The sequence below is a fragment of the Jaculus jaculus genome, chromosome 4 (assembly GCF_020740685.1).
Source record: "Jaculus jaculus isolate mJacJac1 chromosome 4, mJacJac1.mat.Y.cur, whole genome shotgun sequence".
In the NCBI taxonomy this organism is placed as follows: Eukaryota; Metazoa; Chordata; class Mammalia; order Rodentia; family Dipodidae; genus Jaculus; species Jaculus jaculus.
The window spans coordinates 158,973,331-158,985,660 of record NC_059105.1 but is presented as its reverse complement, the minus strand read 5'-3'; the positions used below and the strand labels follow the sequence as shown (position 1 = coordinate 158,985,660).

The 12,330-nt window shown below is 41.5% G+C and overlaps 1 protein-coding gene across 1 annotated transcript in view; it reads left to right on the top strand.

The window, feature by feature from the left end:
• The window catches only part of Sec22a (SEC22 homolog A, vesicle trafficking protein), a 77,290-nt gene that overhangs the window by 2,279 nt on the left and 62,681 nt on the right, over nt 1-12,330 (top strand). Inside the window, exon 2 of the mRNA XM_004663926.2 lies at nt 9,538-9,738. Within this exon, the coding sequence (XP_004663983.1) occupies nt 9,557-9,738 (182 nt within the window). The 5' untranslated portion in view covers nt 9,538-9,556. The remainder of the gene's footprint in view (nt 1-9,537; nt 9,739-12,330) is intronic.

Genomic DNA, 12,330 nt, shown 5'->3' with positions numbered 1-12,330 from the left:
GAAAAAGTTGGGTTTTTTTGTTTTTTTTTTTAAAGAATTCAGAAGCTGGGCATGGTGGCAACACCTTTAATCCCAGCAATCGGGAGGCAGAGGTAGGAGGATTGCCAAGAGTTCGAGGCCATCCTGAGACTACATAGTGAATTCCAGGTCAGCCTGGACCAGAGTAAGATCCTACCTTGAAAAACCAAAAAATATATATAAATTAAAAAAAGAATTCAGTATAGGCTGGCTTACATACAACCCTGTCTCAAAAAAACGGCCAGGCTGAGAGATGGCTCAGCAGTAAAGATGCTTGCCTATAAAACCCAGTGACTTGAGTTCATTTTCCCAGTACCCATGTAAAGCCAGATGCACAAAATGGCACATGTATCTGGGGTTTGTTTGTAGTGGCTAGAAACCCTTGCATACCCATATGCCCATTTCAAGAAGAAAAGAAAAACGGCTGGAGAAAAGGCTCATTTACACATTACACAAAGCAATGTTTTGGAATTTTAGATACATATTTTAAAGTAAGTTATTTAATTAATTAATTAATTTATTTATTTGACAGAGAAAGAGGGAGAGAATGGGCATGCCAGGGCCTCCAGCCACTGCCAACGAACTCCAGATGTGTGCTCCCCCTTGTGCATCTGGGTCCTGAGAAATCAAACCTGGGTCCTTTGGCTTTGCACGCAAACGCCTTAACCACTAAGCCATCCCTCCAGCCCTTAAATATTTTTTATTTATTTTAGAGAGAGAGAATGGGCACACCAGGGCCTCCAGCCACTGCAAACAAACTCCAGACGCGTGCACCACCTTGTGTATCTGGCTTACATGCGTTCTGGGGAATCGAACCTAGGTCCTTTGGCTTTGCAGGCAAGTGCCTTAACCGCTAAGCCACCCTCCAGCTTCTGATTTGGAATTTTTTTAGGAATGTCATCTTTCAGCTGGGGAGAGGGCTCCGTGGGTAAAGTGCTTGCTGTGCAAGTGCGAGGACCTGGGTTTGGATCCCCTGCGCCCATGTGAAATGCTGGGTCTAGTGGCACCCGCTGTAATCCCAGTGTGCCTGCTGTGAGAATGGTGGTAGAAGCAGGAGAACTTTCTGGAAGCTTGCTAGCCTGCTAACACAGCAATGAATAACAAGTGGTTCTGCCTCAAACAAGGTAGATGGGAAGGGCCAGGACGCAGTGCTGTCCTCTGACCTCCACACGCTCGTCCCGCCCAAGACCGTGCTCGCACAGGTGAGCGCGCACATCAAAACCAAAGAGCACTTAGCTTCTGCATCACTGTTTTATTATATTTATCCACTTTGAGAGTGGACACGCCAGGGCCTCTAGCCAGTGCAAATGAACTCCAGGCACATGCGCCACCTTGTGCATCTGGCTTACGTGGGTTCTGGGGAAGCTAATCTGGGTCCTTAGGCTTTGCAGGCAAGCGCTTTAACCACTAAGCTTTCTCTCCAGCCCTGTCACTGGTTTTGTGCTGCTTACTGACTTACTGGTTTCGGAGGCTATTACAGCACAGTGACGTAGGAAATACTAGCACTTAGGTTGAAGTACAGTTCTGCTATGTCCTAGACCTTGAGAAAGTGACAGTCTCCTCATCTGTAAAACGGAGGGTATAACTCTGTGAACTGTGGTGCTGCACAAGTGCTGGACCACTGACATTTGTTCATGAGTTGAGGGTTCTGTTCCTAGATGTGAATGTAACCTGTCCTGGAGCCTGAGGTCTCATGCATACTGTGTGGTACAAGTTTCTCCAACAGGGGTGACAGGGACTTCTAGTGAGGTAGAAGGTAAGACAAAACCTCAGGATAAGTAGCATTCTCTTCAGTTTTCTCCCATGCTGAGGATCATAATGAATATAGTTAATCAGTTTGACCTGACCCTTTGCATCAAACTTTTATGCCCATCCTCAAATTGACCCCTTTCTAACTCTTAGGGGTCTCAGCTAATAAAATTATGTGTACCAAATTAGTTTTCCAAGCTTTGGTATGAAGAAATATGTAAGATAATTCTGTAAGCAGATGGCCACTAAAAAACAAGCCCCTGAAAGTTTTCATACACATTTAAATGAAACAACCAAGTTTCTTCATTTTTTTTTAATTAAGAGTAAAACCATTATCTGAAGACTGACTTCACAGGTGTTATTGTTATAAATAGGCAAAAGCTAGTTAGAAGATCAATATTTGGTAAATAATAGTGCAAGTGCAAGTGGGGTGTATAAAAGGTAGGAATTCAGAGAGGTACTTGAGAGCATTGGGAAAGGATGAAAATAAAATTTAAAGAGATGAAACCATTTGGTTGCAAAGTGCATAAAACTACTCATATTTGAGTTTTATTACTTAAGACTTGCCTTCCTAACACTTTGCACCTAAAGTTCTTACCTGGCAAGCTTCTAGAAGAGAGGGGTCAGCGATTTGTCAGCTTTAAGTTGAAGAGTCTGATAATCATTAAGTCATTTGGCATTTCTTCAGCCAGTCCGATCTGCAGATCTAGACTTTGACTGGGCCTTTTCCTGTTGGGCAAAGGAAATACTGGCCAATGCTCAGGCTGTCAGGGAGGTTTTTGTTTGCTTTTTGTTTTTGTTTGCTTTTTGTTAAAAGTAAGAAAACGTAGAGCAGTGGCTTAAATTATCTCTGGCCCCGATAAGAAAAAGCTGTTAGTGCTTCCAAAGCTTCCCATGCAATTGTAGCCTCTTTGCTTTCCGTAGTTGCACTGGCTCTACCTTGGTTTTCTCCACAACGGCCATGCTGCTTGGACTTTTAAGTGTCCTCTAATCTTAGCTTGGTCTTGGTACAGACAAATTTACAGCTGAGATGAGAGTGTTTTCTTTTTATGTTGAGGCTAAATGCTATAGTTTGGGTTTAATAGTTATATAAATTTGAATAGAGGGGTTTATAGTGTTGATATCATTCCTTTGGGGAATCCCAGCTTTTGATATGGCTTACAAGAGGGGGGAAAAAGTGGGGCTAGACTGACAGCTTAGCAATTAAGGCACCTCCCTGAAAAGTGTTAAGGACCCAGGTTCCATTCTCCAGTGCCCACATAAAGCTAGAGATGCACAAGGTGGCATTTGCATCTGGAGTTCCTTTGCAGTGGTTTGTGGCCCTGGCATACCCATTCTCTCTATCTGCCTCTCTCTCTCATAAATATAAGTAAATATGGCTGGAGAGATGGCTTAGTGGTTAAGGCGTGTGACTGGGAAGCCTAAGGACCCAGGTTTGACTCTCCAGGTCCCACATAAGCCAGATACATATGGTGGCACATGCATCTGGGGTTCGTTTGCAGTGGCTAGAGGCCCTGGTGTGCCTGTTCTCTCCCCCCCACCGTCTCTAATAAATAAATAACAATAAAATCTTTATAAAAATATTAAAGAAAAGTGGATAAATGGGGAAAATTATGCTGGTTTGTGTATGAAGAACTGGAACTTGTTTGAAAATTCCACTGCAGTAAAAAGACTGATTTAGTTTGCTGCTGGCTTTTTTTTCTCTTAAATAATTGCAAAAGAGAATCGTTAAAGGGTAATGGCTTATTAATACCTAGAAATTCCTCTCCTTTCATCATGAAAATGGGAAAGCAGGAAATTTATTTATTTATTTATTTTTGGAAAGCAGGAAATTTAATGCACTAACTTTATTAGCTTAGTTAATTTTTAGGTTAGTTACCACCATAAACAGAACAGATTTGAACTATATATAGCAATGGAAAGAACCAGATACTGATTTCCTGTATCAATTAGTTTTCTATGGCATTTTTGTTTTTGTATAAAGGATTATAAATTGAAAATGTAATTTATGTATTTTAAGTGCTTAAGTGATTGTAACATTATGCAAGGGCCTTTGGATATATTGCTCAGCTTCAGCTTCTCTTCTTGCTTAGCTTCAGCTTCTCTTTTTTTATTTTTTTCAAGGCAAGGTCTCGCTCTGGCTCAGGCTGACCTGGAATTCACTATGTAATCTCAGGGTGGCCTCGAACTCACAGTGATTCTCCTACCTCTGCCTCCCAAGTGCTGGGATTAAAGGCGTGCGCCACCACGCCCAGCCAGCTTCTAATTTTTTTTCAAATTTCTACCATTGATTAATTGGCCTCATTTATTTTATTACAACAGATAGAGGGCTGAGCCCCCCCCCCAACTGTACAGAAAGATTCTAACTTGATGTTCACACTTCTTTCTGCCTCTTCTTCAAAATATAACCTGCCATTTTTTAAATTAACAACTTCCATGATTATAAAAAATATCCCATGGTTGGACCTGGAAAGTATTATACTAAGTGAGGTAACCCAGGCCCAGAAAGCCAAGCGCCACATGTTCTCTCTCATATGTGGATCCTAGCAACAGGTGACTGGGCTTCTGCGTGAGAATGAAAATACTTAGTAGCAGAGGCCAGTAAGTTCAAAAGGAGACATAAAGGGTAGAGAAAGGAAGGGAGGAGGATACTTAATAGGTTGATATTGTATATATGTAATTACAATGATTGTAATGGGGAGGTAATATGATGGAGAATGGAATTTCAAATGGGAAAGTGTGGGTGGGGAGGGAGAGAATTACCATGGGATACATTTTATAATCATGGAAAATGTTAATAAAAATTAAAAAAAATAACAAAATATATCCCATGGTAATGAGCTCCCTCCTCCCACTTTCCCCTTTGAAACTGCATTCTCCATCATATCCCCTCCCCCTCTCAGTCAGTCTCTCTTATTTTGATGTCATGATCTTTTCCTCTTACTATGATGGTCTTGTGTAGGTAGTGTCAGGCACTGTGAGGTCACGGATATCCAGGCCATTTTGTGTCAGGGGAGCACGTTGTAAGGAGTCCTACCCTTCCTTTGGCTCTTATATTCTTTCTGTCACCTCTTCTGCAATGGACCCTGAGCCTTGGAAGGTGTGATAAAGATATTGCAGTGCTGAGCACTCCTGTGACTTCTTTCCAGCACCACGATACCTTTGAGTCATCCCGAGGTCACTGCCATCTGAAAAGAGAAGGTGCTGTATCAAAAGTGAGAGTAGCATTAATATATGGGTATGAACGTTAAGAGAAGTGCTTACTGGGCAGTTTGATACAGCTTCTCATTTTTAAAAAAGATTATTTATTTATTTATTTACTGGGGGGTGGAGAGAGAGAGAGAAAGAATGGGCATGCCAGGACCTCTAGCCACTGCAAATGAACTCTAGATTCATGTACCACCATGTGCATCTGGCTTACTTGTGACCTGGAGAATCAAACCTGGGTCCTTATGCTTCGCAGGCATGTGCCTTAACCACTAAGCCATCTCTCCAACCCCCAGCATTTCATTTTTAAAATGTTACTTATTTGTGAGAGGATAGGTGGTGGGGGAGAAAGAGAAAGTGAAAGACATGCCAGGACTTCTTGGCACTGAAAATGAACTCCACAAGTGCAGGTGCCACAGTGTATGTGGCTTTCCATGGGTGCTGGGGAATTGAACCTGGGCCAGCAGGCTTTGCAAACAACCACTGAGCCAGCTTCCCAGCCCCAGCTTCTCATTTTTAGAATGGGATAATGTTGACCAGCAGAAGTGGGCAATTATAAACTTAGTTATAGTTGCTTAAATTAAAACATTTGAAAAAAAAGCATATAAAATTTTTATCAAGTTTTTGAAATTTTACCAATTGCTTTTGCTATTAATAGGGAAGTATGAGGTAATGTTGCACTCGGATAACTTGACAGAGAAGACTGTCACTTTATCCCAGAGGGTGAGCCTTCTTAAGTCAGTGATTTTCAAAGTGTGGTTCTTGTTCAGTAATCTTGGTCATCATCTTGGGAATCTGTTAGGACCATTGTAAAGCCAGTTGGAAGGATTATTTTTTGGAGAGGGATGACTAGAAATCTGTATTTCTAATCAGACTTTAAACTACTTTTGCAAACTAAATTTTGAGAACTACTGTGTATTTTATCAAAGTTTGATTTCTTATTTAGATCCAGGCCTGTGAAATCCTTTCATCTGTTTTTGTAAAACATGACTAGAACCTTATGAAAGAGATGAGTATGATTTACTCCTTGGTTAAAGAAAAATAAAGATTGAGAACAGCATTAAAACTAGTGTTCCTTTTGCTTTAGAATTTTTATGGAATAAAAAACATGTTTTGATTATGAGAATAATATATACCCGTAGTGGAACTTTGTCAACATTAAGAAATGTATATAACAGCAGTTGCCCATATTCTTTCCTGGTGGTGAGTATTATTTTGATTTGGGCATCATTTTAAAAATATCTGTCTCTTATTTACCCTCCTTTTTCTTTGTGGAAAAAAATGATAAAATGATTTTTTTTTTTTATTTCTCAAAAGGTCTTGCTTTGTGGTTAAGGCTGATGTCCAACTCCCAGTATACCTGCTTCTGCCCCCCCCCCATTTTCTGGGATTAAGGGCATGTGCCATTGTTCCTGGCAAAAAAGGCAATTTTCATCTTGTTCTTTTTTAAAACTTACCATATGAGCTTTTTATTGGTATTTTTTATGGTATTTTTATTTATTTAAATATTTTATTTATTTATTATTTGAGAGAGGTGGAGAGAAAATGGGTGCACCCAGGCCTCTAGCCACTGCAGAGGAACTCCAAATGTTTTCACCACCTTGTGCATCTGGCTTTACGTGGGTACTGGGGAACTGAACCTCGGTCCTTAGGCTTCATAGTCAAGTGCCTTAACCACTAAGCCATCTCTTCAGCCCACATTATTTTTGACAATTCCATATATGCATACAATGTAATTTAATATTATTTTGCCACATTATTAAACTCTTTTTTTCTACAAACATAAGTTTTATTTGTTGCATTGTATTTTGTCATAATGTCATACTGTTATTCACTTAACCATCACTTTGCATTGGGTTCTAAAGTTGTTTTTTAATTGTTTGGGTGGAAGAGTATCTTTCTGTAGCCAGATGTGGTGTTGCACGCTTTTAATCCCAGCACTTGGGAGGTAATGGTAGGAGGATCACTGTGAGTTGGAGGCCACCCTGAGACTATGTATGTAATGGATTCTAGGTCAGCCTGGGCTAGAGTGAGACCCTACCTTGAAACACCCCCCCCCAAAAAAAAGTATCTTTGTTTTTAAATTTTTATCTGAAATTTATGATTATTTTCTTTAGGGTAGGTTATATATTTAAATTTATGGTTAGAAGTGGCAGCACACACTTGTAATCCAGTACTCAGGGGGCAGGATTTTGAGGCCAGCCATGGCTACATAAGAAAATGTTACATAAAAAAATCAGGTAGTGGGGCTGGAGAGATGGCTTAGCAGTTAAGCGCTTGCCTGTGAAGCCTAAGGACCCTGGTTCGAGGCTCGATTCCCCAGGACCCACGTTAGCCACATTCACAAGGGGGCGCACACATCTGGAATTCGTCTGCAGTGGCTGGGAGCCCTGGCGCGCCCATTCTCTCTCTCTCTCTCTCCCTCCCTCTATCTCTCTCTCTCTCTCTGCCTCATTCTCTGTCTGTCGTTCTCAAATAAATAAAAATAAACCAAAAAAAATTTTTTAAAAATCAGGTAAAGCTGGAGAGATGGCTTTAGCGGTTAAGGTGCTTGCCTGCGAAGCCTAAGGACTCATGTTTGGCTTTCCAGGTCCCATGTAAGCCAGATGCACAGAAATGCAGGCACACAAGGTCAGAAAGGGGTATATATGTCTGGAGTTTGATGGCAGTGGCTACTAGAGGCCCTGACAAGCCAATTCTCTCTCTCTCATAAAAAACAACAACAACAAAAGGCCAGTCTGTTGTGCTTGCTTCAAAAAAACAAAACAAAACAAAAAAAAAGAGGTAACTAAAGCTAGGCGCGGTGGTACACACCTTTATCCCAGCCCTTGGGAGGCTGATGTAAGAAGACCTCTTGACTTCAAGGCCAGCCTGGACTACAGAGTGAGTTCCAGGTCAGCCTGGGCTAGAGTGAGACTCTGCTTCAAAAACAAAGGAACAATAACAAAAATTAAAGGGTGTAGCTGTTTTTAAATTCTTGTAAAAATTGCCAAGTTATTTTGAGAATAGTGAATGGCATTTTACCAGATTTTTACTTTTACTTATGTGAGACAAAAGCAAATTTATTTTTATTTATTTATTTATTTTTTTTTTGAGGTAGGGTCTTGCCTTAGCCCAAGCTGCCCTGGAATTAATTCACTATGTAGTCTCAGGGTGGCCTTGAACTCATGAAGATCCTCCTACCTCTGCCTTCTGAGTGCTGGGATTAAAGGCGTGTGCCACCACGCCAGGGTTGCAAATGTTATTTTTAAAAGCTAGTTTGTTTGGGACTGGGCCAATAACCCAGTCTGTAAAGTGTGCCTCACAAGCAAGAAGACTTTCGTCCAATCCTCAGAACCCACATAAAAATGCCAGGTGTGGTGGCATGTGTTTGTAATCTCAGTGCTGGGAAGATGGAGACAGTCAAAATCTCTGAGACTCTCTGCTCAGCCTGTCTAGCCTAATTGGAAAGCTCTAGACCAGTGAGAATCCCTGTCTCAAGGTGAATGATGTTCCTGAGGAATGACTCCTGAGGGTGTCCTCTGACCTCCACCGCACACACACATACCCTTATATTCTTACTTGCACACACTTTAAAAGGCTAGTTTGTTAAGTGTAAAGTTATTGAAGTACATTGGTCATTATTTTTATAAATATTTGATTACTAGTAAATAGGACAGGTTTACATATACTTTTTAGTCCTGACCTTAATTTAAAAATATTTGTTAAAATGTTTTATTTATTAGAGAGAGAGAGGCTGGGGAGAAAGGGAAGGAGGGAGAGGGAGGGAGGGAGGAGTGAGCAGGCAGAGTGAATGGGTGCACCAGGGCCTTCAGCCACTGCAGGTGAATTCCAGACGCATGCTTCCCTCTGTGCATCTGGCTTACATGGGTCCTGGGCAATTGAACCGGCATCCTTAGGCTTCGCAGGGAAACACCTTAACCGCTAAGCCATTTCTCCATCCCGTAAAAAACTATTTGTATTTACTTTATTTATTTACTAGAGAATGAATGTGTGTGGGGGGGCATGCTATGGCCTTGTGCCACTGTGTACAAACTCTAGGCACATGTGTCATTGTGTTCATCTGGCTTTATGTGGGTACTAGGGAATCAAACCTGGGTCATCAAGCAAGTGCCTTTAACTGCTGAGTCATCTCCCCAGCCCATGACCTTAATTTTTTTTTTTTTTTTTTTTTTTGGTTTTTCAAGGTAGGGCCTCACTCTGGCCCAGGCTGACCTGGAATTCACTATGTAGTCTCAGGGTATCCTCGAACTCATGGTGATCCTCCTACCTCTGCCTCCCTCCCCAGTGCTGGGATTAAAGGCGTGCACCACCACGCCTGGCTTGACCTTAATTTTTATTTTTTATTTTATTTTATTTTATTTATTTATTTTTTTTTTTTGGTTTTTCGAGGTAGGGTCTCACTCTGGTCCAGGCTGACCTGGAATAAACTCTGTAGTCTCAGGGTGGCCTTGAACTCACAGCGATCCTCCTACCTCTGCCTCCCGAGTGCTGGGATTAAAGGCGTGCGCCGCCATGCCCGGCCTAATTTTTATTTAATTCCACTTACTCATTTTGTTTTAGGTCTCCTCTGTCAGTTGAAATGTCGATGATTTTATCTGCCTCAGTCATTCGTGTCAGAGATGGACTGCCACTTTCTGCGTCTACTGATTATGAACAAAGCACAGGAATGCAGGAGTGCCGGAAGTATTTTAAAATGCTCTCAAGGAAACTTGCTCAACTTCCCGATAGATGTACACTGAAAACTGGACGTTATAACATTAAGTAAGCCTTCAGTTTGTTTCATTAGAATCACTTGCCTATAGTTGTTATTTTATAGATGTTTAAGTGGTTGTAATAGAAATTCATGGTTGATTAATTTAGGAAGACTCCTAGTTTATAACCATGTTGGTCTGAACTTAAGTGAAGTAGCAGTCTTGATGTCATCAACTTTTTTTTTTTTTTGCAAATATTTTGCATTTATACCTGGCTTTTAGAAAATCACAGTAACGCAGATTGCAAATATTACTTCTTATAAATTTCTCACTAGGCATTTATTAGAATTTTTAAAAATATTTTTATTATTTACTTGACATAGAGGGAGTGGGGGAGAGAGAATTGGCATGCCAGGGCCTCCAGCCACTGCAAACAAACTCCAGATGCGTGCACCCCCTTGTGCATATGGCTTATGTGGGTCCTGGGGAATCGAACCGGGGTCCTTTGGCTTTGTAGGCAAATGCCTTAACTGCTAAGCCATTTCTCCAGCCCCATTTATTGGAGTTTTTACATGCTCAAAATTATAGTAGATTAATACTAGTGAAAAATACAAGAAATTTTACCTGATACTTGCCCTCCACAAATTGAAAAAGTTCCATTCTGTTGGGGGAGGGGAGGCACACTAGGCATCGTGTGTGTGTGTGTGTGTGTGTGTGTGTGTGTGTGTGTGTGTACACACTAGATGATGAAATTGACTGTGACTTTACCTGAGGTGGTCAAGATCCTCTCAGGATTACCTTGGAGCAGAGATCTGAAAAATGAGAAAGAAAAATAAAAATACCTAAAAAATAGAGAAGAAGGAAGCAGGATGCTGTGAGTGAGGAGCAAGGTTGAGGTAGGCGTCACTAGAGAGGCATTTGATGCAGACATTCATATGGAAAGAAAGCCAGGATGCGGAAGCACCGTGGACAGTGAGTAGCGCAGCAGGTGAGGTCCGGAAGGTAGGACAGGGGACAGGCTGTTCAGGGTCTCCTTGGTCGTGATGGGTCTCCTACTCTGGAGCCCCACGAGCAGTCGTATGATCTGGTCTTGGTTCCGAGTAGATCGTCCTGGCCACTCGTGAGTGGACTGAAGGGAGAACAAACAGCAGCAGAGATGAATTGGGAGACTAGATGTTCAGACAGAGCTGGTCACTGACCTGAACTGTGCTGATAGTGAAGAGGAGTAGTTGAGTTTGGGCTGTGTTTTGTTATCAACACTAATCTCTCTCATGGATCTTACAAATGTGAAGGAAAAAGATAAGTCCAGACTCACGTGTAGATTTTTGGTCTGCAAAACTGGATGTATAATGGACTGACATGAGAGGTTAAGTGCATTTCATTGGTAAAAATCTAGAGTTCTGTTTAGACATGCCTTTCAGCTAGCCAAGGGGCACTGTCAGCTGGATGTATTAGGGAAAAGTTTGCTGGAGAACAAGTATGGGGATTTAGATTTGGGAGTGAGTTTGTGATTTTTAATTGAATCTGTGGGAATAGATGAGACCACCTCAGAAAGCTTACATATAAAACAAACAAATAAAATAAGCTTAGGTATATACCAGGCATGGTGCCATATTCCTTTAATCCAAGTACTTGAGAGGCTGAGGATATCTGTGAGTTTGAAGCCAGCCTGGAGATAACATAGTGAGTTCCAGGTTAGCCTGGGCTAGAGTGAGACCCTACCTTGAAAAGCAACCACCACTGAAAACAACAACAACAAAAAACACCTTCTATCTAAATCAAACAACAGATAGCTTTAGAGCAGTTTGATACTAATTATTCATGGAAAAGGAAATCAGATAATAGCAAGGTCTATATTGGATATACATGTATGTACACATATATGTTATTGTGATAAGACATGATCTATAGACTAAAGAATTAATGAGGGCTGGAGAGATGGCTTAGCAGTTAAGTGCTTGCCTGTGAAGCCTAAGGACTCAAGTTCGAGGCTCGATTCCCCAGGACCCACGTTAGCCAGATGCACAAGGGGGCGCACACGTCTGGAGTTCATCTGCAGTGGCTGGAGGCCCTGGTGCATCCATTCTTTCTCTCTGTCTGCCTCTTTCTCTCTCTGTCTGTCACTGTCAAAATAAAGATAAAAATAAACAAATTAAAAAAAAAAGAATTAATGAGAACTGGGCTGGAGAGATGGCTCAGTAGTTAAGGCACTTGCCTAAAAAGCCTAAGGACCCAAGTTCGATTCCCCAGTACCCATGTAAAGCCAGATGCACAAAGTTGCGCATGTATTTGGAATTTGTGCAGTGGCTAGAGGTCCTGGCATGCTCATTCCCCCCCCCCCCGCTTCTTTCTCTTCTCATATAATTAAATAAAATACTTAAAAAATTAATGAAAATTGGCTTAGTCAGGACAGAGGGCATCCAGGTATATAGGAAGAGAGGCAAAAGCAGCAAAGTATGTGGCTGGGCATGATAAGTGTTAGTGGATGGTGACAGCAGTGTTGAGACATGCAATTAATGTGGGAACAGATTGCCTTGAAAGTTCAAAGAAACTGCTGCTGCACGTTTGGAAGTTGACTTAAACAAAAACGGGGTTGGAGAGATGGCTTAGTGGTTAAGGGTGTTTGCCTAAGAAGCTGAAGGACCCAGGTTTGATAACCCAG